This window comes from Aspergillus tubingensis (assembly GCF_013340325.1).
Source record: "Aspergillus tubingensis WU-2223L DNA, scaffold_2, whole genome shotgun sequence".
Classification (NCBI taxonomy): domain Eukaryota; kingdom Fungi; phylum Ascomycota; class Eurotiomycetes; order Eurotiales; family Aspergillaceae; genus Aspergillus; species Aspergillus tubingensis.
In genome coordinates, this window is record NW_023336276.1 from 1,285,082 (window position 1) to 1,308,531 (window position 23,450).

The 23,450-nt window shown below is 51.7% G+C and overlaps 8 protein-coding genes across 8 annotated transcripts; 3 read left to right on the plus strand and 5 right to left on the minus strand.

Moving 5' to 3' along the window:
• Positions 1–230: 230 nt before the first annotated feature.
• On the minus strand, positions 231–1,436 carry AtWU_01014 (putative RING finger domain protein; the record flags this gene model as incomplete). The annotated part of the gene is made up of 3 exons (XM_035496129.1): positions 231–377; positions 433–1,323; positions 1,389–1,436. 3 exons carry the CDS (start codon positions 1,434–1,436, stop codon positions 231–233), a joined length of 1,086 nt encoding a protein of 361 aa, XP_035352022.1.
• Positions 1,437–2,240: 804 nt separating this feature from the next.
• AtWU_01015 (WD repeat PRP19 family protein) lies at positions 2,241–3,899 on the minus strand (the record flags this gene model as incomplete). Its single annotated transcript, XM_035496130.1, has 5 exons — positions 2,241–2,704; positions 2,764–3,227; positions 3,282–3,726; positions 3,783–3,827; positions 3,887–3,899. The coding sequence occupies 5 exons, from the start codon at positions 3,897–3,899 to the stop codon at positions 2,241–2,243; spliced, it is 1,431 nt and encodes a 476-aa protein (XP_035352023.1).
• A 424-nt stretch (positions 3,900–4,323) lies between these two features.
• Positions 4,324–4,865, plus strand: AtWU_01016 (DUF4604 domain-containing protein; the record flags this gene model as incomplete). The annotated part of the gene is made up of 2 exons (XM_035496131.1): positions 4,324–4,354; positions 4,408–4,865. The coding sequence occupies 2 exons, from the start codon at positions 4,324–4,326 to the stop codon at positions 4,863–4,865; spliced, it is 489 nt and encodes a 162-aa protein (XP_035352024.1).
• Positions 4,866–5,348: 483 nt separating this feature from the next.
• AtWU_01017 (GTPase RIA1) lies at positions 5,349–8,938 on the plus strand (the record flags this gene model as incomplete). The annotated part of the gene is made up of 6 exons (XM_035496132.1): positions 5,349–5,411; positions 5,486–5,506; positions 5,582–6,495; positions 6,543–8,087; positions 8,161–8,489; positions 8,559–8,938. 6 exons carry the CDS (start codon positions 5,349–5,351, stop codon positions 8,936–8,938), a joined length of 3,252 nt encoding a protein of 1,083 aa, XP_035352025.1.
• An 838-nt stretch (positions 8,939–9,776) lies between these two features.
• Positions 9,777–10,532, minus strand: AtWU_01018 (exosome non-catalytic core subunit CSL4; the record flags this gene model as incomplete). The annotated part of the gene is made up of 1 exon (XM_035496133.1): positions 9,777–10,532. The coding sequence occupies one exon, from the start codon at positions 10,530–10,532 to the stop codon at positions 9,777–9,779; it is 756 nt and encodes a 251-aa protein (XP_035352026.1).
• Positions 10,533–11,196: 664 nt separating this feature from the next.
• Positions 11,197–13,244, minus strand: vac8 (protein anchor VAC8; the record flags this gene model as incomplete). Its single annotated transcript, XM_035496134.1, has 6 exons — positions 11,197–11,522; positions 11,587–12,336; positions 12,391–12,636; positions 12,692–12,805; positions 12,868–12,988; positions 13,071–13,244. The coding sequence occupies 6 exons, from the start codon at positions 13,242–13,244 to the stop codon at positions 11,197–11,199; spliced, it is 1,731 nt and encodes a 576-aa protein (XP_035352027.1).
• A 4,442-nt stretch (positions 13,245–17,686) lies between these two features.
• On the plus strand, positions 17,687–19,573 carry AtWU_01020 (FHA domain protein; the record flags this gene model as incomplete). Its single annotated transcript, XM_035496135.1, has 3 exons — positions 17,687–18,765; positions 18,824–18,920; positions 18,980–19,573. 3 exons carry the CDS (start codon positions 17,687–17,689, stop codon positions 19,571–19,573), a joined length of 1,770 nt encoding a protein of 589 aa, XP_035352028.1.
• Positions 19,574–21,297: 1,724 nt separating this feature from the next.
• On the minus strand, positions 21,298–22,306 carry AtWU_01021 (cell surface protein; the record flags this gene model as incomplete). Its single annotated transcript, XM_035496136.1, has 3 exons — positions 21,298–21,710; positions 21,777–22,097; positions 22,153–22,306. The coding sequence occupies 3 exons, from the start codon at positions 22,304–22,306 to the stop codon at positions 21,298–21,300; spliced, it is 888 nt and encodes a 295-aa protein (XP_035352029.1).
• Positions 22,307–23,450: the final 1,144 nt, after the last annotated feature.

Sequence of the window (23,450 nt, forward strand, 5' to 3'; positions counted from 1 at the left end):
CATTATCCACATGGATGGCCCCGACCGGACCACCACCTATACCCAAAACGCTCTCTATGCCATAGAGGTAAACACAAAAATAATCCCGCCCAACCGAAACAAATGCAATGAGGGTATCAAAGTGTTGCTCGTAAATGCCAAGGTAAAAGTTCAGAAAAGAAGCCCCGCCCATGCGCCACCATCATCACATGCTATTATTGTGCAAACGCCAGAGATGGTATGCAGCATCATTATAGATAAATCTGGAACATTGACTTGGGCGAACTAACGGGCTTCCCGCAACCGAATACCTGGCATTTAGAGAAAGGCTTAGCTTTAGAAGCGTTCTTTTTCGCCTTCGACAACGATCGGTTCGAGGCACAGTCGCCACAATACACCTACGGTCAAGGTTAGAAGATGGTATCGAACGTCGTTGACTCGGGAATCACGTACATGTCCACATTGCTTGACCACCCATATCTGCTGTTTGGTTTCGTCACCAGTGCCCAGTTCCATATCACAATTCGGGCATACAACCACATCGTCTTCTGCAACATTTCGGGTGAACCCCTCCGGTGGCGGACTTGGAGGTTTGTAGGCATTTGCAGGTGTCCTTTGTCGTGTCAGGCCCGTGAGTTGATAGTCTAATCCTAACGGGCCATCCACATCCAAATTGATCGTTAGATCTATAGCGCCCGCCGGGCCATCTCCGATCCAGAATGACTCCACATCACTTATTGGAGGATGTCTCCGAAATCCTCGAAACGCTAGGTCCGGTCTGCCATGGTCTCCAACCCGTACAGGTGGTCTCGGGGACCGAAACTGTAACATCTGCTGCCACAAGCTGGGCATATAGAAACCTTCATTGCTGCGCGGCGGAGGCGGAGGTGGTGGTTGTGGCGGCGGCGGCAACTGTGGCCGCCTCACAGTGGCTCCGATGAACTCGACTTCGGGGCTGCTGGGGGGTTGTTGCTGGTCATTATCGTCCACCTCTTCCTCTAAATCAACCACTTCCGTGAGGATGTCCCTGGGAAATCGGGGAGGACGCGGCCGAGAAGATTCGTTCGTCGTACGGGACTCTTGCAAGGACGAATTTTGATAGGGTGTATCGGGCTCATCGGTCAGGTCTATCACATCTTCAGACGGCTGGGTTGTGGCCGGTCGGCGGAGGTCGAGGCCGTCCCCGGGGTAGCGCCGAAGCGGTGGCAACGAAGGCCCCGGTGTTGCGGAAAGGGATGATGAAGATGGTTCTCCAGATGGACGTCCTGAAGAAACTTCGGATATCTCGCGGTGAGTTCTCTGGAAGGTGGAGTCGGGCGTTAGTTGAACCTCCAATCCCTTGATCTAGCACGGGCATACCCCGCCTCCGTGAGGAGATTCGAGGGCAGACGGGGAGATTTGATACGAACCTTTCTGGGGCGAGAGCCCACAAACAAGACACCTGAATCGTCACTCATCCCGGAAACCAATCCGCAGGGGAAGACGACGGTGTTGGAGGGGAAGAGAAGGTGGGAGAGGGAAGAAGGGCGAGGGGAGGGCGGTTTGATGGCAAGAAGAAGGTGAGGTAGTAGTGAGTTATTAACAGCCGGTGTTAGGCCTCACTTGCGGTTGGTGGAACGCCATGCTTAGTAGTGTTAACGAAGTGGTCTGGGTCCGAGTGCCCTGCGGTCAGGAGTGGCATGTCTCCGGTTCAACTTGCTTTTTGCCTCACTGAACACCGTGAGAGTTTGTCCAGCATGCCACTCTTCAGTGAATGGACGGACCCTCTGGAAGTACTACTGGGTACTAGTAAGAGTTCTGGCACTCGCAGTTCCAGGGTAGTAATCCGTGGAAATTCAGAGCCAGGCGGAGTGGTTCAGTTGCGGAGGGGAGACAAATATATTTTAGTCTTATAATTTAGTTGTATGAGAGTTCCCGCCGACTCGCCCAGCACCCCCGATCACTGCGTGAATGACTTGTCACCATCCATCACCAATTGTCACAGCAGTAGGTAGTAGGTCTGCTGACAACTCAGATTCTGGTGGTTTCTATGCTCATGATAATCCCATTATAATCCGGGTTCGTTATTGTTGCCAGGTGGCTTCTCCTTCCTTTATTCTTTAGGTTTGGTCTGAGAGGGAAAAAAAAAACAAGACGCCGGTGACAAAAAAGAAACAACAACAAAAAAGAAGAAAGAAAGAGAAAGAAAAGTAGCACCGACAGCTAGAAATACAGAACAACAAATGGAATTTTCACTCCGTATCCATAAGTAGGTATCATAATTACTGTGCCGTCAGCTCCGTCACGCCTCCCTCGCTGTTCAACGCCACGATAGTCTGGGCGGCAGAGCCCCAAGCCGCCGCAACCGCGGGCACCGCACTCCGCAAGGGCTCGGACCACGACTTGGAGGACTTGGTGTATTGGTGCACCGTCAAGCCACTAGGTCCGGCGGTCAGAAGGAACTGTCCAGTGTAATCCCAGTTAATCGAGTCAACCTGACTGCCCGTCTCCAAAACCTTGCTCTCCTGTGCGCTACGGAGATCCCAAATGGATACAGTGGTCGAGTTCTCGGTAACCGCGGCCAGGAAAACACCGTTCTCGGAGAAGAAAAGGGACTTCACAGGGCTAGACATGGCGAAAGTGGCAGCGGACGCGCCGGTCTTGATATCGAAGATCTTGATTTGCCCGTCCACGCCACCAGCAGCAACCAGGTGGCCGTCAGGGTGAATCTTGACCGAGAGAAGAGCTGAAGAAGAATGCAAAGTTAGCCATGTCCGGACATACAATTATCATCGGGCTACTCACATGCGTCACTGAAAATCTGAGTGATTACCGAGTTCGTCGTGAGGTCATACAGAACATAGCTCTTGTCAGCGCCAACCGAGGCAACAATGTCACCGGTAGCATGCACGGCAAGCGCGGTTGCGGCTCCAGCATGAGAGTTGAAGTTAGCGACCTCGTTGCCGTTCTCGAAGACCTTCACAGAGCCCGTAGACGATGCCACAATGGCCTTCTCGCCTGCCCAAACGGCATCGGTAACTGGCCCGTTTGCCTGCAGGTTCTGAACAACCTGCTTCTGGGGGATGGAATAGATGCCAACGGCACCGTCCGCGCCGCCGATGAGTGCCAGCTCTCCCGACGAGTTAACGGCGAATGCCTTGCTGCCGGGGTAAAGAGGGTTGGAGCTCTCCGTAGGCTTGTATGTGGAGATGGCTTCAGCCGTAGCCCAGCCTTCCGGAACCGGGCGCTTACGACGTGTCTTGGACAGCCTGTAGTTTGTTAGATATACCGAACACAGTAGAATCCTATACATAGCAACTTACGATGCCTGTGTGCTCTCAACACGTGCCAGAACGGCCTCGGGCAGACCGGTCGAATCAACCTGCATAGCCTCACCACCGGAGGCAGCGGCACTCCTGGCACCGACAGTGACCTTGGATAGGGCATCACGGGCCTCGTCTCTCTCCTTTGTCAACCGAGCAATCACGCGAACGGCGGCATCGTGCTGGTAGAGCGCGGAGCTCAGTTCCTGGCGAGTCTGTGCCAAGGTCTGTCGCAATGTGTAGGTTTCAAGAGCCAGGGCATCCCACTCTTCTTGGAAAACACTGAGCAACGAAGGAATGGATGTGAGGGTGGGAGGTCTGGGGCGGACGACGCGCTGGGATTTGACATCAATGAGGTCCTCTGTGGAGAGCTCTTCTCCATTCACGGGATCCTTTCCATTCTCCGCGATGTAGGCTTCGATCAGTCGCTTTTCAAAGACGCTGCCTAGTCGAGCATTAGCTGCATTACGTCGCATCAATGCTTTCGAGGTTGAGACATACCGCTCTTGGGCGAGACGACGGGCACTTGCGGTGCCTCTCCCGAAACTGTTGCACATCAAACGTCAGTAATTGGTCCTGCAAGAGCAATTAATTGCATGACTTACTTGCGCAAAGCATGGTATATGATGTATGTTGGTTGATGGAGGACGAGGTTGGTTCGACGCGAAGCTTGCGGCTCCTCTGGACTTTTCGACCTCGCCCGATGCGGATTAGCGCACCGCAGCCCACTGATTCCTTGGCGGGCCAGCCAACTTCTTTTGTCGGAGTATACCAAGTCGCTTTTTATTTCTATTCCATGCTCATATCTAATTGGTGTTTGTGTCTGTAGCTTGCGAGCGAGGCATCTATATTGCGCTACTGCGCTACAGTCGACGAGGAATATCTCTATACGAATGCATTGTGCATGGTGTCCTACTAAGGAGTGTCACGTCATACTGCCCACATTCGCTCGCTATTGAGCTGCTGTAACATCAGTCCTACTATTTTCTTGACTATTATAGAATAGAGAAAGGCTGACAGTGACTCTGCGGCTGACATAGCCATGTCATTCAAATCAAAGGACCTCGCATATGGTACGTTGCTTCGTCTCATACTCCTCGTTGACATCGAACTAACCGTCTTCCAGAGGCGAAGCAGCCTGCCTTTTTACAGAGACTGAAGAACCAATACGGAGATACCTCTGGTCGCCTCGAAAGACCCATTGCACGGCCGCGGAAACCGAGGGAAGACAATGACGACGATGGCCCTACCTACGTTGATGAAGAGAGCAACGAGATCATCTCCAAGGAGGAATATGAAGCCTTAGTACGTGGGGAGGATAACAAGGATACTGAGAACTCCAATAAAGATACACAAGAGCCTGCGACGGGCGAAGAAGGTAAAACGAATACTCAGGCCGAGGCACCTGTCTCCAAACAGAACGTGGCCGAAATAGGAGGGCCACGGAAAAGGAAACAGGTCAAAGTAGTGGGAGAAGACACTCCTAGCGAAGAGACCGAGAAGGTACAGAAGAAAGATCCAGGCACTCGGAAACCAAAGCAAAAGAAGAAGATCAAGCTATCCTTCGATGAAGATGACTCATAATGACAGGATTTGAGTCACGTTATACTACAATAATGATACCCTATCATGGCCGAAGAAGGGATTTTGTATCGCTTGTTCAGCTTCTTTTTTTTTCTCCAAATTTTGGTAGATACATACTTAGTTAGGATGATACCATAGAATGATGACGATGATTGAACAGAGAGAGTATAGCACTCGGGTCCGCTGTAGTCATAGTAAAATCGCAGCAATTAATAATCAAGGGCTTGAACCTTTAAAGACCATGTAAAAGAATCTTCACATATAATATATTTACCACATCTCCTACTGTCCAGGTCTGGCGTGAATTCCACTCTCTGAATCCGAGGAATAAGGCAAGCCCTTCAAGCTCGACATTTCCCGCGACGAGTTTTTCTACCAGATTCCGCAGTTCGCGGCACGGAAACCCAACGAAAGAGCAACTTTCCGGCCTGGAATTTACCTTGGACTCTGGGAGCTGTTTGGCAGCACCAGCAATATCTCAAAATGCCTGTTGTTAACGTGGATGATCTCGTCCGTCTGCAACGGAGGCCCGATGACATCCGCAATGCAAGTTACCCCTCCATCCATCCCACTTCCATCATCATCTTTGCTCCGTCCGCCATCACTAACAGCCATCTCAGATCTGCATTCTCGCCCACGTCGTATGTACTTTCTGCTTGTCCAAGTCTATCAGACTACATCCGTCTATGAATTTCTCTCTACTCACACCTATTTAGGATCACGGTAAGACATCCTTGACAGATAGTCTGATCGCCACCAATGGCATCATCTCACCAAAGCTGGCGGGCAAGATCCGCTATCTGGATTCCCGTCCAGATGAGCAGCTCCGAGGAATCACCATGGAGTCTTCTGCCATTTCGCTTTTCTTCTCCATGATGCGTCGTCCTGCTCCCGACGCTGCGCCCGTAGCGAAAGAGTACCTGATCAATCTGATCGATTCGCCGGGCCATATCGATTTCAGCAGTGAAGTGTCGACCGCATCCCGTCTTTGTGATGGTGCCGTGGTGCTTGTGGATGCCGTAGAGGGCGTCTGCAGTCAGACCGTCACGGTGCTGCGTCAAACCTGGGTGGAGCAATTGAAGCCCATCCTTGTCATCAACAAAATTGATCGACTGATCACGGAGCTGAAGATGAGTCCCAGCGAGGCTTACTCCCATATGAGCAAGCTGCTGGAGCAGGTCAATGCCGTCATTGGTAGTTTCTACCAGGGTGAACGGATGGAAGAGGACCTTCAATGGCGAGAGCGCATGGAGGAGCGTGCTAATGAATCTGCTGCTCGTTCCAAGAAGCAGGAGCAGGATGATGAGCCTACGGCAGAGTACGAGGAGAAAGACGATGAAGATCTTTACTTTGCGCCGGAGAAGAACAACGTCATCTTCTGCAGTGCTGTCGATGGCTGGGCTTTTACAATCCGTCAGTTTGCCGCCATCTACGAAAGAAAGCTCGGAATCAAGCGCACTGTCCTCGAAAAGGTGCTCTGGGGAGATTACTATCTCGATCCCAAAACGAAGCGAGTTCTGGGTTCGAAGCACTTGAAGGGTCGTGCATTGAAGCCCATGTTCGTTCAGCTTGTCTTGGACAGTATTTGGGCGGCATACGAGGCTACAACAGGCACAGGCACAGGAAAGGGGTATGTAACCCGGTATATACGTGATGTACATCTGCTAATGTGAACAGCGACCCGGCTTTGTTGGAGAAGATCACCAAGTCCCTGAACATCAACATTCCGCAATACATCCTGCGCTCACGCGATCCTCGTAATATCATGACCACGCTGTTTTCGATGTGGCTGCCTTTGTCTACTGCCGTGTTGGTGTCTGTCATTGAATATCTTCCTAGTCCGCCAACTGCTCAAGCAGCTCGGTTGCCAGCGATGATTGAAGAATCTCCTGGCTCCCAGTTCGTGGATCCCAAGGTGAAGGATGCTATGGTCAACTTCAAGACCCAAAAAGATGAGCCTGTCATTGCCTACGTCAGTAAAATGATGTCCATCCCGGAGAGCGAGCTGGGATCGAGCAAGAAGCGAGCCGGTGGCACCATGTCGGCCGACGAAGCCCGGGAAATTGCTCGCAAGAAGCGAGAGGAGATCGCCAAAATGCAGGCAGAAGCCAACGGCGACCAGACAGATGAGTATACTCGCATAACATCCGCCTTCGAACGGACGACCATATCAGATGATCAACCGGCCGAGAGCGAGGAGAAGGATGACCCTGAACATCTCATTGGATTTGCCCGTCTATACTCCGGAACCCTCTCAGTGGGAGACTCGGTGTACGTCCTGGCACCCAAGTTCTCGCCGGAGAACCCGCATGCCAGCCCCGTACCCCAGAAGGTTACCGTCACCGATCTCTACCTCCTCATGGGCCGCAGCTTCGAACCTCTTCAGTCGGTACCGGCAGGTGTCGTCTTCGGTATTGGCGGTCTCGCAGGCCACGTTCTCAAGACGGGCACTCTGTCCTCGCAGCTCGAGGGCAGCATCAACTTGGCTGGTGTCTCTCTCAACACGCCACCCATCGTGCGAGTCGCCCTAGAGCCCGTGAACCCAGCAGACCTCAGCAAGATGGTAACTGGTCTACGTCTCCTCGAGCAAAGCGACCCTTGTGCGCAATACGAGGTTCTACCCAGCGGCGAGCACGTAATCCTAACTGCCGGTGAACTGCATCTCGAGCGTTGTATCAAGGATCTCCGCGAACGTTTCGCCAAGTGTGAGATTTCAACCGGCCAAACCATCGTGCCCTACCGGGAAACCATCATCAGCGCCCCCGAAATGGCATCTCCCAAGAACCCCGAGCTCGGACGCGGCGGCGTCCAGACCACCTCTTCATCCAAGCAACTGACCATGCGCCTGCGCGTGGTGCCGCTTCCTGAAGCCGTCACGGACTTCATCTCCAAGCACGTGGGAACCATCAAGCGCCTGCAAACCGAGAAGCGCACAGCAGCAGAGACCCAATCCAGCGAGGGAGAACAACCCACCAACGGAACCACCACGGCCGAAAGCTCCCAGCAAATGGAAGCCAGCGACGCCACCGGTGAGGCCCGCGAAGCAACCTCACTCTCCCTGAAGGACTTCAAGCAAGAACTGGCCAAGCTGTTCGAAGACGAAGCAACCGACGACAAGGGACGCTGGAAGGACGTAGTGGAGCGGATCACAGCCTTTGGACCACGACGTGTTGGACCCAACATCCTGATCGACGCAACAGAGGTCAACACCTGCGAGAAATTGTATGTCCCCCTCCTCCCTTCCTCCCCCCCACCATATCACCAGATCCCCCCCAACTAACACCCGTAAACAAAGCCTCCTCGAACCCCACCAACAACAACCCCAGATCAACACCGACACCAGCACCCGCGAAGCCCTGATGGTCCGCGACCTCAGCGACAAGATCGCACACGCCTTCCAACTCGCAACCGGCCAAGGTCCTCTCTGCCAAGAACCCATGCAAGGCATCGCCGTATTCCTCGAATCCGTGTCCATCAACACCACCACCACCGACGAAGACCTCGACCTAGGCCGTCTAACCGGCGAAGCCATCCGTCTCGTCCGCGACAGCATCACCCAGGGATTCCTCGACTGGAGCCCTCGAATCATGCTAGCCATGTACAGTTGCGAGATTCAAGCCTCGAGTGCGTTAACCCCCTCCCCCCCACACCTTCCCCCTTACCCCACACACAAAATACTAAAAATCAAAACAGCCGAAGTCCTCGGCCGCGTCTACGGCGTAATAACCCGACGCCGGGGCCGAATCCTCTCCGAAGTAATGAAAGAAGGCACACCCTTCTTCACCATCCTATCCCTACTACCCGTGGCAGAATCATTCGGCTTCGCGGAAGAAATCCGTAAGCGGACGTCCGGGGCGGCGCAGCCTCAATTGATCTTTGCGGGCTTTGAGGCGCTAGATGAAGATCCGTTCTGGGTTCCCGCGACGGAGGAGGAATTGGAGGATTTGGGTGAGTTGGCGGATAGGGAGAATGTGGCGAAGAGGTATATGGATAATGTGCGACGGAGGAAGGGGTTGGTTGTGCAGGGGAGGAAGTTGATTGATGCGGAGAAGCAGAAGACTTTGAAGAAGTGATCTTTCTTTTCTTGCTTATATAGATGTTGTGTTTAGGGAAGGGGGAGATAGATGATTTGTGTAGGAGAAAGGCTGAATTGAATTATATTAAATTAACTACGATAAAGGTATATATGTATGTGCCCATTGTATGTAATACTTCCCAATCCACATAAGAATCAGAATAAGGAAGCTCTAAACAAGGGTCGCAAAGTGAGTATAAGACCTTGCGCGGTAACCATCCATCTACCTCACATGACAAACACAGCTTAGCATTGGAAAAGCCAAAGCCATGTATACTAAGGAGGAAAACAAGAAATCAAAGACGTCCTAAGGTAGTAGTAGGTAACTGGAAAGCAGAAAGTGTGGAATGTGGTTTCATTTGTATCCCTCACAAGGATCATAAATATGTTAGGATGTCCCGCGATGCGGGTTGGCAGTCATGTTATGTCATACGACTAGCCGATGATGTGAGTACATCACCTGTTTAAGATATGTACAGTCATGCCGAGTGTAGTAATCTGCTTGCTCGGCGGCAGTCATATGTATGCACTCGCGCGCTTCCGCGACTGTCTTCAGAGCAAAGCAAGCTGTAAGCAAGCAGGGGCCGGCCTAATCATATGCGAGCGCACCGACCTCAGGTACTGCTGCAAGGGCCTGACTCCTTCGGGATCAGTCACTCAGCCAATCCGGTTACCCCTCTAGGCGCATACCGTGGCAGATAGTAGACTGTAGTGTTAATGATGAACGCCATAGCCTAGCCTAGCCAGCCATCATCAAGGCCCGGCCAGACCAACGCATCATACATAATTGCTGGTATCATCAATTCCTCTCACCCCAGAAAAAGGTGAAAGACCTCTCAAAACGGCCTAGCAACCTTCCTCAACTCCGCAACCCCAGTAACAGGATCTCTCATTTCCTTCCAGCTAACAGGGAACATCATATTACCCGACTCACTGCGGGCCATAACGACACCCAGATCATTGCGTGCGGTGGTAAGATAGTAGAAGCTCTGGTCACCGAGGGAGATGACCGTTCCACGAACAATATCCCCAACACGGAACATCTCATCCATGACAACGCGGTCTTTCTCAACGGCGCGAACGTCCTCCTTGCGGATCAGCGCCTGGAAGCGAAGTTCGTCCGAGTTGCTATGGTTCTCTGGATTAGCCGCGGACGAGAGAATAGCTTCGATGTTGTCATTGTCCGATGCAGTCTGTGCGGGGTTCAGAGGCTGGGAACTAGCAGATTCGTCGAGCACGACTAGAATGGACACGGTGGCTTGTCGCTTCTGAACGCGGGTGACGCGCGCCAACACGACCGAGTCGACGGCGGGGAGGGTGTTGTATCTCAGCTTGGGCTTTCCAGTGGTGGCTGGTTTGGCGGACGCCTTGGTGCTGGGTGCAGGTGCAGCTGCCTTCTTGGGGCCTGTGCGGGAGACACTCAAAATGAGCTTTGCTTTGGAGCTGGATTGCGCTTGATCAACGACCACGGGGCCTGCGATCGAGGCATAGATGGTTGCGTTCTGTACGTGTGTACCAGGACCGGCGGCATATGAGGCAATTGAGCCGAGGCGCTGGCCTGGGATGGCCAAAGTGGGTAGTGCAGTGGCCATTCCAGCGCTGCGTCTTACACACTGGATATTAGAGGGAAATAAAGGAGGAAGAGAAAGAGAGGCTCGGAGATAGTCGAGCTTAAGTTGTTGATGCGAGATGCTGGCAAAGCTTTTCTTTTTCGGCGGGACCCGGTCTCGGCCGGAACAACACTCTTTCCGGACAGCTAGCACGGGCCAATCAAGAGGCCTTTGTATACATCTTGTGTTACTGAGACAGGTCATGTAGACAAAGTATCTACAACGATAGCTATTATAATCATGGTATCAATGTATTGCAAGTATAGACTCGAAATCCTCTAACGGTGAATACAGTATTATGCGCAGACACAATTAAAAGTCGGCACAGCGTCAGTTCTCCCTCGGAGAAGTGACTATAGACAACAAACGGACAACGATCTCAAGCACACCGAATGCTCGCTGACACGAATCAAAAGAGACACCGAAGCACATGCCCGCTTAACACCTTGGACAGCTAGACATCAATGGGTCAACACATTGGAACACAAGGCGGCTCAACTTATAGATAAGAACGGCAGTGGGAACACAGATAGAGAAGAAAAGAAGTCGGTCGAAGATAAATAGGAATAGGGAAGTGAAAGGGGATGGTCCAAAGCCATACACAGGTCGTTAGATGAGGTGAGGGTTAAAGTCAAGGGAGGAATATTTAGGCTTCTACAAGCTTGTGACCGTTCCCAAGGAATTCGAGGCATCGCCGAGCCAGCGCAATGACCTCGCCTTCCCCGTCTTCAGCATCCTCCTCATCCGACTCGATATTCTTGTCGGAGATGGACTTGACCATCTGAACGATATCGTCGGACTTGGCGATATATCCGATGAGTCTTTGATCCTCGGATTCCAGAAGTTGAAGCAGAGTCCAGATGGCAATATGCTGGAATGTCGGGTCGCCACTGGCGAGGAAGCGGTTGAGGTATCCGTGAATACCTCCGTTCGGATCTGCCCAATCACGCACAAAAATGGAGTAGTCACCCACTGGATTCATACCTGTTAGTATATGGAGGGCACATTAACACATTTGCACACGGTGGGGTCATACCTTTAGAGGAAAGATTTCCCAGCGCCGCAGCGCTGTTCCCTTGCACTTCGATACTTTCCGATTCCGTCAAAGGAATCAGGACATCAAACACCCCCAGGTTAAGGAGATGCGGTTTTAACTCGTCGCTCAGAGCCAGAACCGCGATCGCAGCAGTCATTTCCGACTGAACGCTGAGGGGCACACGGAGGACGAGGTCCTTGCACTTCTGAACAGCGCCGGCCTGCAGGACCAGCTCCTTGTTTCGATCCGAGCTTGCGGCAAGGTTCCGAAGGGTCGAGATGGCGTGACACTGAATCTCCTCATTATCGGTCGATCCCAGCAGGTCCACCAGGGGCTTGAGGAAGCCCGCATCGATGATAGGCGATTCGTTCAGGGGATGGATGGAGATATTGCGAATACATGCGACGGCGGATAGGATGAGAGGAAGGTAGGATGACTGCAGCAGTCGCAAGAGGGGTGGAAGACCCTTGGCTCGAACAATTTCGAGCTGGTATTTCTCGTCCGAGGCAAGGTTGCGCAGTGCCAACGCCGCTTGGCATTGGACCTTGGGTGTTGATGAATCCATCAGGTGCACCAGCGATTGAACCAGCCTGGACTCGGTTTGCGCCAGACGCTTGCGATTCGACGAGTCGACAGCAATGTTACTGAGGGCGGTAGTGCAGTAGTATTGTACATCCACATCGGGAGAGGAGAGCAATTGAACAAGGACGGGGATAGCGCCGGCGTTGACAAGTTGTTGTCGGTTATCATCTACGGATCGCAATGTTAGCAGAGCCACTCCGTCTTGGGATCCTCGCAACCTACCCGAGTGTGTCATATTCAGCAACGCCCCCGTGGCATTTCGTTGTACACGCATGTCCTTCGACTTCGCTAGACGGATCAACGGGCCCAAGGCACCGGATCGAGCGATCTTGGCCTTATTATCCTCATGGGTAGCCAAGTTTGTAATGCAACCGACCGCATTGCATTGCACTTCCACATTGGGTGACATCATCTGCCGTATTAGAGGAGCCAGTCCTCCCAAAGCGACGATCAGCACCTTATTGTCCGCTGCGACCGGTCAGTAATCCTGCTGGCGCGAGAAATGGATGAAAGCGAAGCCCACCATTTACAGCCAAGTTGCCTAGTGCTGCACTGGCAGCACGTTGAACTTCAATGTCCGAACTCTGCAACAAGAAGAGGATGGGCTCCAACGTGTCTCGATCGACCTCGCGCACATCTGCAAATACCCCGGATGTTAGCCACCATCGGAACAACAAGGTCTGTGCGTATCAGCCGTACCTCTCTCCGTGATTTCAGCGAATGTCAGACTGGCGCTCCGTTGGAGATCGACATTATCGGAATAGACGAGGGTGCTCAAGGCCCGAAGGGGTTCACCGGCGAAGAAGTCGGTCTCGGTCCTCTATCAAAGAATACTTGTGAGCAAAAGCGATTTCCGGGTGGAGCAGAAGTAGCACTGGAGGGTGCGACAGCAATGAACGTACGTTTTCAAGGTAACCTAGAAGATCGGAAACTGCCTCGCGCTCGTTGTCTGCCAAGGTGGTTTCATAAATGCCATCCCTTGAGCGGCCTCCGATCGGGCCGAGACAAGCTGAGATATGGCACCATCGGTCAACTGTCGAGAAGCAGGACAGACAGGCGTTCGTGATTCCGCTCATGCCTTCAGAATGGGGAGCCCGCAGGACCAACAGACGGCCCCGCCAGCGTTTGAACAGGAAAGCAAAGAGTAGGCGGAAGATACGCCGAATGGATTGGGAGAGGAGAGGATCAGGTCGGGCTCCTTAATGCCAGCAAGCTAGTCGCCTTTCCTTATTCCATCCAACAAAGACTTGCAGCGGAGGCGGAATAGACGTGGGAACGGGAGGCGGTCGGGGGAAGAGCAGGCAGAGTTCGAGGGAAGGACCGAATGGCGATTGAGCGAAACGCAAGAAGGGGACGGGAAGAGAGGCTCTGGCAGAAGGGAGCTACGGGAACACAAGGCCCGGCGCGTGATGGTTTCCTGAGAGGGGAGATGGAAGTAGGAGGGATGGATAGATAGTACGAGGAGTGGTTTGCTGTAGCCGTAGTGTAGTAGTCGACGTCGTAAGTAGAGGAGGAAGGGGAGATGAGACGGAATGAGGTTGGTTGGTTGGTAAGGTTAGGTCAGGTTGGGTAAGTAGCTTCCGTTTGCTTCAAGGGACCCTTAGCACGTTGCTTTCCTCCTTTGGAAAACATACAATGGAAAGAGTCAATGGAGGGAAGAGCAAGATGACAAGGGGAGGGGGGAAATGGCGGAGAATGCAAGACCCAGGGGGATAGAGGTTCATCACCAGAGTGGATTCTGGGATGGGTGGATGGAGAGAGAGAGAGAGTAGTGAGAGTGAGTGAGCAGAGATGAAAGAAGCAAGCCAGTCTGGTTGAGAGTTAGTTTTCCCGCAGTGGTAATGGTTACTACTGTTACTGTAGTTTAGTGGTAAAGTAAGAACCCGCGCCAGCACCACTTTGGAGTCGGGCAAATGATAACGCGCAGAAAAAAAGCAGGCAGGGGAAGCTCCAATTTCACCAACCACCTTATTCTATTCATTTTAATTTTAGGTGATGATATTACTCAATCTTGAACTAACATTGCTCAACTGAATTCATGACTCTATCGTCTAAACTAAAACTACTACTATCTATATCCAAGTGAGTACAGTACGTAGTAGATCTGTCACCGCCGTTATCAAACCAGAAGGTCCCATCCCCCGACCGGGGACATCCCCCCCGGTTGTTTATCTTTTGCTCGTCATTGCTTTGCTTTTCGCTTGCTTCGTTTTCTGTCGGGCGGCCCCACTGGGCAACAGCTCTTGGATGGAACCACTCGTCACTAGTCCGTTTAGTATCCATGCCCGTCATTAGTTCATGATTTAGAAAGGAAGAGAGAGAGAAAGAGCTCTCTCTTGCTCGGCCTCACCTTCTTTTGCTCTCCCTCCCTCCCTCCACCCCCCAATTCCCAGCCACATACATTCCCGCCATATCGTCTAGGATTCTGAAACTAGTCCCATGAGTGTTTCCACCGTTTTATGCAGACATTGAAGCATGTCATCAACTGATCTCAACAATTAAACTAATTAGCAACCGTTCTTTACCAATTTAATTTTTCGCATGCTCATCAAGATCATGATGGGGTCAAGAAATAAATGCCTCTGGTTCCACTTCGGAAGCTAACCATCGCCCCAGAGCACAGTTCCTACACCGTAGATTCACTTGCTACGGATTTGAATTATACGTAACTTCTTAGCAAGACCCAGGTCGTAGTAGCTAACTACTAGTAGTAGTATGGCCCGGTCTACACAGATTTAAGCTTCAGCAGCAACAAAGGAAAAAGAATGTTAAAGAAAGTTATTTATCCGTCTGCATGAATGAACAACTACTTACCAGCTTGCAGGACCAGGATAATTTGTCGCTGGAGTTCCTAGAAGCCGTTAAGTTGTTATGACTGCCTATTTCCAGGTATTTTGTATAGTAGCAAGTAGTATCAACTCAGAAAAGCATCCTGAGTGGACAGTGAGGCGACAGTATGCTGATCACCGGACAGCATTCGGGGAAGATGATCAACATCCATGCTTGGACCAACAATTATCTACTAACTATTTCGGATCAATCACCTGTCAACCATCCATCATCCTTCTCCACCATCACCACCACCATCATCATCATCATAGCATCCCCAAAACTAGTGGCATGCCAATGGATCAGTCCTTCAAAAGTACAGGCACAACATGGCTAATTTATATCTATATTCCAGTCATCTGGGATCTGTCACGGGTACAGCCGTGTTGCCCGTGGCGGAACTATCTGGTTATCTGGTTAGTAAGTAGAAGTAGAAGTATCTGCTGACAGGGATGGATTAGTTAATAAAACTTGCTTGGATGATGGGATTGCAATGAATTCCACGCTGAGACTTGTTGCGACGCATTTACCCCTGCATCTACCTGTGCGTGCTTTTGAAACCATATCCAACACCAACCGGTTTATCTACTGTGCATCTACATACTCAATATATTTCTCAGAGTACTACATGCAACGCCAGGGAGATACACCAGAAAAAAAGAGAGTGCGTGTGATTGGGTGTATAGTGTGTTGCCACCACATAGACCACGTGAGAGGAGATGAGCAAAAACAGTCTTCTTAATATTCACACCATCAAAAAATGGCTTGCATCACATGAAGGCCCGGGCCCATGATCCCGATGCCAATCACTGGCCGGCTGAACCATCCATTCGACAAACCTCAGAGGCTTACAGTAAGCAGTTTTTCCCGGTGTGCAAATGATGTCTTCTCCTTTCTCCCCTGCCCCGCAAAGCTAAAATGTCCATGGGCAGCGCAAAGTGCGGAGGAGCCCACGAGATCCCCGTCCATAGCATGGCCTGGTATCGAATCATCCCTTCCCTTCCCTTCCATGGTCCCCATGTGGATTTGCTTAGGACAGATCGACCCCCTTCCGTGCGTCAGTTGTGACGCAGTCGTACAGATTCAGATATATACAAAAAAAGGGATACTTCGAGACTACTATCTAAACCGTGCTAAATCGACTATCCCGGTCACTATGCAGGATGCAGGCGATGGAATGCTGGGGCAAAGGGGAGAGGCCAAACTACTGGTTACGGAGTACGGAGACTAGATTGCCACTGTCAGTCAGACAGAGGCTCCTGGAATAAACCTGCAGAAAGGATGTTCCATGTTCCGGACGTTTTATTTGATCTCAGACCGGGAAAAACGGCTGAGGGCATCGGCATTGCTTTTTCGCCCTGCAACCCGGGCGACCAATTTGATACTTGCTCCACTCCCCGGAGTTACTTAAAAGATGCCTGCAGTCAATCCATCGACCTGCAGTCAGACAACAACTCCGATCGGGGAGATTTATGTTCCTTGAGGACCGAGGACCTGTAGTAGACGATGTACTTCGTGACGAACCGACTGGTGGTTTGACGCTGAATAGAAGCCCAGTGGAATCTTCTCAGACGGGCAACCATGGTAGCCCGTGTTTCGGGGGGCGCAGGCTCACTCGTCCAACTAATAACAGGACCCTCACTGTAATTCGCCGCTCCGCCCTGGATGGATGGGGTTTCTGGATAGAGCAGACATGGTGCGATGCGCCTCCTCTCCTCTCCTCTCCTCTCTCTCGAAGTATCAGGCTGGTCCCTCTTCGAATGGGGAACCGGTCGTCTCTAGTCGTAAAATTAGTACGTACTACTACCACTACTACTACTAGATACTTACTGCAGACCTGCGCATTCCGTTTGCCCCACAGAGGAGAAGATCTTACCATTTGACTCGCATGGTTGCCATTCTGTTCCGGCATTCCAACCCAAGGGAGATGAAGAAGTAAGAGAAATAGCAACACTTTCCCACCAGCCTCGACTTGGATATTTCCTCCTCCCCTCTTTTCTTGTTCAGTGCGCAATTTATCTCTAATAGTTCCTCCCTTTCTGTCCCCTTCCTTTCCTCCCCTTAGAACCTGTCAAGGATACTTCTATTTTATTGTCCTCCTCCCCTACATCACTGGCCCTGATCGTCTGCCCTGATTCCCAAAGAGACCCAGATTTGCCTCCGGCTCCACCTTCGAACCATTGCAATGCGCCGAAGCAGCGGACAACTCTAAACCTCACTCCTCTGTCCCCGACTGAACCTGAACGGAAGAATTTGAGGACTGTCAAAAAATTAAGATCCCAATTTAGGGCTGTCGCGTCGATCGCACGAGGTGACAGACAACCAGAAAGTGGACAGGAACAGCAGATTCGAGAAGCGATCGTCTCGTGGACCTCTGTTTCCCCCGATCAGCTAACTAACTTAACAACCGACCGAGTTGTCACTCTCGCGAAAGTTGATAAGAGAGTGAGAGAGAGGAGGGTGACAGAAGGAAGAAACATAAGAAAAAGGATCAGAAGACTTGATAAATCCGATCCCTTTCCCACTGAATTTCCAAGAATTAAATCAGGAGAAGCAAAACCCGATTGATTTGACTCTGCCTTGATTTGATTTGATTCACTTTTTATTTTCCTTTTCTTTCTTTGTTTCTTTTCTTTTTTTTTTTCTTCTTCTTTCCCTTTTTTCCCTTTCCCTTTCCAATCCCAACCCCATGTCTGTGTCTGCATCCGTTTCCGCCTCCGCCTCCTCCAACCTCCCATCCGATTCTCGCTCCTCAGGACCCCTCCGTCGTCTGAGCCAACTGCGTGCCTATACGCAGCAGCATTTCTCCTCCTCCGCTTCCTCTTCCTCATCCTCGCACCCTCCTGCCTCGTCATCATCGACCAACGGTCCCCGCATCTCGCGTCGTCATACTCTCAGCAGTCGAGTTTCCTGGTTTTCTCCCGCCTCCACTGGGACCGAGTCTTCGCAACTCTCGCCTGTGGGGTCTCGCTCGTCGGGCCCATGTCCCGAAAGTGAGCAGCCATCCACTCTTGCCCGCTATAGTGCGGTTTTTTTCCCCAGCTACCGCGGCCTCGAGCTCGACTTGCGTTCCTCCCGCCAGTCCGACCTGTCCAGCTCTTCTCCTTCCAACAACCCATCCGGTGGCCGTCAGACCACAGCTCAAGGCACGACCATGGCGCGGCCCAGAGGTGCCTCTCAGGCGCTGGATGCGAGACCTGATCTCGATGCCACCAGTCCATCGGCCTCGTCCAACCTTCACGCGGGAGCCCTCGACTCGTCCGACCCGGTGATGTCGGAGAACCCGTCGACTGCGTCCCCGCGACCGAAGCAGAAAGCGACCATTCGCTTCTTCCCCCATCAAGACACCCATCAAAGCTCCCGACCCTCCTTGCCCTTCATCCCCGTCTCGCGAACGCTGCCGTCTGAAAGTTGCGTCATTCGAGTCGGTCGGTACTCAGAACGCGATGGCCTGCCCGTGGCCAACCCAACGGACCCCTCCGATGCCCCGGTCGGATTCAAGTCGAAGGTCGTGAGTCGGAAACACTGCGAGTTTTTATACCTGAACGGCCAGTGGCATATCAAGGATGTTGGAAGCTCGTCGGGGACGTTTCTCAACCACATGCGCTTGAGCCAGCCGAACATGCCGTCTCGGCTGTATACTGTGAAGGATGGAGATATCGTGCAGCTGGGGATTGATTTTCGGGGAGGCGAGGAGATGATTTTCCGCTGCGTCCGTATACGGATCGAGTGTAATCGGTCCTGGCAGCAGCAGCCGAATGAATTCAAGTATGATGATCTGGCCTCGAAGCTGTTTGTGTGGACTACCGGCTAATGAGCGATGCAGTAAAAACACCGAGAGTCTGATTCGGAATTTGGGCAAGGGAGATACCGCGGATTATTCTGGATGTCGGGAATGCTCTATCTGTCTTGGTTCTGTTCTGGTTTGTTCTCTCCTCCTGGCGGATCGCACAACTGCAGAACACAGCTAATTTGTCTGAAGCGGCCTTATCAGTGTCTGTTCATGGCAGCCTGCGCCCACGTCTGGCATTACAAATGCGTCAGTCGTCTTATCCACACGCCAGACTACCCCATGTTCCAGTGTCCCAACTGCCGTGCCTACACCGATTTAAGCGCCGAGGTCGATGATACAAACGATTTTGACGAGGAGGACGAGAAGAAGGACACGCCAGAGGACAAGCAGGATACCACTGATGCGTCTCGGTCACAAACAAATTCCCCCCAGTTGGAGGCCCAGCCAGCCTCTTCTGGCGACGAACCCCGCCAGGACAACCTGCCGGCCGAGGCAGGCCTCGCTGCCAATATTGAGAGCATGCGTCTGCAAGACACAGATGCATCCGATGATGCGCGGCGTCCCCCCGCTCCCACGTCCAACAATGATGGCACCCCTGTTAATGCCGATAATGAAGTCCCTGGCTGGCAGTCCGTGACCCAGTCACCCAATGCTCTGCAGGCCCGCCAGTCCCACCTGCGTGCGGACACCCCTGTCCGGTCGGAGTCATCTGAGGACAATCCTTTGACGCCATTGAACGATTCGGGGCCCCTAGCCCTTGACGGCCGGGCCGCCATGCCCTGAAGCAACGAGGAGTGTGGTCGCGACATTATTGGATAGATCGCTCCGATCCGCTCCTCAACAGCTGTATTTGGCTTCTAGATTTGGACAACCCTTGCATCCAGTCCACAGGACTGAGTCGTCATTGATATGTGCATTCCTATTGTCGCCTTGGTTTGATGTCTTTTGTCTTTTGCATTCTCGAGCCGTATTTCATGTCCCATTGTTATTAGCTTCTTAAGTCCCAGCATTGAGCATCGCGATTGTTTCTTTCCCCTCTGCTTCCCCATTTATCCTCTTTCACCCCACCTATTCCACCTATTTTATACCCATTTGCAGCATCCTTTCTCCCTTACACACACTCCCTCTCACTCCATCCCGTTCGGCACTGGCTATTTCACCATCAACACAGTGGACCACCTACCATGCCATGCCTTGCGAACCGCACCCGGCTTGGAGTACACACACGGGAGTCATCTTCTTTGGAAACCCGGAGGTTGGCGTTTGCAGTCAGTCAGTAGTGGCCCCCTTTTAATTTGTTTTTGGTTTGTCCGGAACGGTGATTCATTGGCGCGCATGAATGGGTGTGGTTGTGAGATGTACATACCAGCTATACATATATTCCATATTTTATCCAATACCTACTTACCCAGATTTATCATCCCTGTCCGAAATTAAGCACCACATTGCAAGATCAATTCCCCTGTCCTTGTGATGCGAGGTAACACTAGAACGCAGCATCGTGATGCTCGGTGGGTTGGCCGGCTGGCTGGCAGTCTGTTCAACCCACCCCCACCCACTATTAGTATCTTTATCATCTCCAATAGTACTACCACCACCACTACTACTACCATTTAGCTACCCACGAAGTACTACTACACAACCTACGGTACAATACCATACCGTTCATTCTGACAGTAACTACAGTAGTAATACTTAATAGGAGGATCATCCATTGCCCAACCGTTCCATGTATATATCGCCATTGACATACTTGAAGAAAACAAACATTCTCTCGAAATTCAAGTACGGCTACCTACTAATTACTTATTGACTGCTGTGAAGTTCAATTAAGTTATTACGAGCAGGTACATGTTTAGTATTCTAATGAATATATATATATAGTCTTAGTAGTGGTAGTATCTCCTTCAGATCATTAATTCGTAATAGTTAGATAATAAGCACAAACAGTAAGTACTAGTAGTAATGTGTTCTGCATACACAATAGTAAGTACTAAGTACATTAATAGTAGTAGTACTGGGGAGATAGAAAGTATGTATACATGAGTCAGTACTGACTACTACTACTACTACTACTACTTAGTACTGCTTTAGTTGCGCTAGTTACTGAAAACAAAGTCGACATCACTTACGTACAACTTTTTGAGTTGCATAATTGGCATGACCTGGGATTTAGTTCAGTACTACTAGTACTACTGGCTATTTAGCTTAGCTTAGTAGTATAGATAAGATGGAAGTTAGGCATTTACAATTCTGGATATTTGTTTATCAATGGTGGATTGGATTGATTTCCCTTCTCACTTCAATCTGATAATAGTACACACCCAGTTCATTAAGTCACATAAAAGAAAACACAAATAAAAAAAATGGACAATTCGCTGGTATCAATCAATCATCTCATGTCATCTCAGGCCCAGTCTTCTTTTATCTCCTGGCCCATCCCATGTCATCATGAAATAGTTCAAGTTCAGTTCTAATAAACATCATCTCTTAGCTCAACCAAGCCCTCAAAACCCCCGCTGGGTGCCAAGGGTCCCGCGGTTGTCGAGGTCCGAGTCGACGCGGGGGTCGAGCTTGTTAGCCATGTTGGAGCTGTGAGGGCCGGCGGTGGTGCTCTGGCCAGTAGTGTTGTAGCTGCTGCTGGCCATTCCCTGGTGGCGGGCGCGGTTGTCCATGTCCGAGTCGACGCGGGGATCCATCTTGTTGGCCATGTTGGAGCCGTGAGGGCCTGCGTTGCTGCTGCCACCGTAGCCGCTGCTGGTGGTGTAGTCGTTCACGCCGCTGCCGCCGTAGCCGGCACCTGCACCGCTGCCATAGCCTGCACCAGTTCCTGTACCGCCGTAGCCTGCACCAGTACCTGCGCCGCCGTAGCCTGCGCCGGTGGTGTGGGTGCCGGAGTAGCCGCCAGCGGCACGGTTGTCTGGTTTGGGTGTTAGTATTTTGTTTGATGGTATAAAGGATGCTGGGTAAGGGGGTATGTATGTACCTCTGTCACTGTCAACGCGGGGGTCCATCTTGTTCGCCATGCTGGAGTCGTGAGGGCCGTGAGCACCGCCCATGGCCTGGTGACGGGCACGGTTGTCGCGGTCACTGTCGACACGGGGGTCCATCTTGTTGGCCATACCGGTCTCGTGAGGACCCGAAGAGTAGCCACCGGAGGAGTAGCCGGCACCGGAGCCGCCCATACCGCCGGTGGGGTTGGCACGGTTGTCACGGTCACTGTCGACGCGGGGGTCCATCTTGTTGGCCATGCTGGAGTCGTGGGGGCCGTGAGCGCCGCCCATGGCTTCGTGGCGGGCGCGGTTGTCTGGGGAGTATGTTAGTATCGTGTTATTGGGAAAGATTTGATGGGGATAGCTTACCGCGGTCGCTGTCGACGCGGGGGTCCATCTTGTTGGCCATGTTGGAGGAGTGGGGACCAGCGTTGGAGGAAGAGGTGTTGGAGGAAGAGGTGTTGCTGGACTCCTTGTGGTGGCCAGTCACGGCATCCTTAACCTTGTGCATAAGTCCGGACATGATGGGCAATTGTATGTGTGATTTGTTTCGAAATTGAAGTTAGAATTGTAGATAGAGAGTTGAAATGTGGTAGTTGTAGACAGTCAGATAAGCTGAATCAGTTATTGTGTTGATGATGAGGATCGAGATTTCTTGGAGACCAGCCAGGTTTAAATAAGGAGTGGTGAGTGAAGAGACGCCTGGCCATGACGTAGCGATACGTCGAGTGGCCGCATTCACTCCTGGACGTGCCCTGGTCCGGCGAAGTGACTTGATGGCGGTTGAGTGAAAGATTGATTGAGTTCACCTCCTTCACAATGGCGGGCTGGTAGGATGACGTTGAGATGTGCTCATGTTGCTCAGCCCTAAAGCAGCGATGGATATGGTCTTTGTCATTGTTCTCTGTTTAGCAGCGTCGAAAGCGGCAGGGAATAGCTTCCACGGATGTCGATCGTTCCTAGGCGGGACGTTAAGTGGTAAGTGGCTCCGCATCTTGTGTAAGGCCAGATTAAGAAGTCGTCTATTTTTGTCTCGCCCAGCGTGTCCAGCCAGTTACTGCCTTCTGGCCAAGTCTGGGGTTGTTGGAGATGTGCATCAGTGAAGATGAGTCAGCAATACATGGCGGATGATGACCTCAGCCAGTGTGTCGATGTCGTCGGCCAAGCTTAGATGCATGGTACTTATTGGCTGCAGATGTGAATTGCGGGGATTAGGGGAGAGCAAGACCCACCCACACGAATCCACTTGCTGCGGGCCCAGATGGTGCCTCCGATCAAATGGGGATCGGTCTTCCCCCTCCATCTGGCATGCCAGATTGAGCTGCACACCTTATTCTTTAGGATTATTTTAGTATCCGCACTAGCCTACTGCACTGTGTACCTCCGGAGAACAAAGAAGACTTGTATTCCAGAGATATCTGGTGGCGCGGTCTCGTATACGGCGGGTGTAGGATAGAGAATACTATAGTTCGGGCTCCTGCCGGCTTACATCACGGATTGACCCGATCCAGATTATGACTACCCGTTACGTGGGCGGAAGCATATCACTGCCGTTTTGATACTATTCGCTTGCCAAGGTCTCACTATGCATGATGCAATCTGCGTGAACCAAGCTCCCCATAGTGCTGTGCACGTTGACGATATTCCTACTTTAGCAGTTCGGTCTA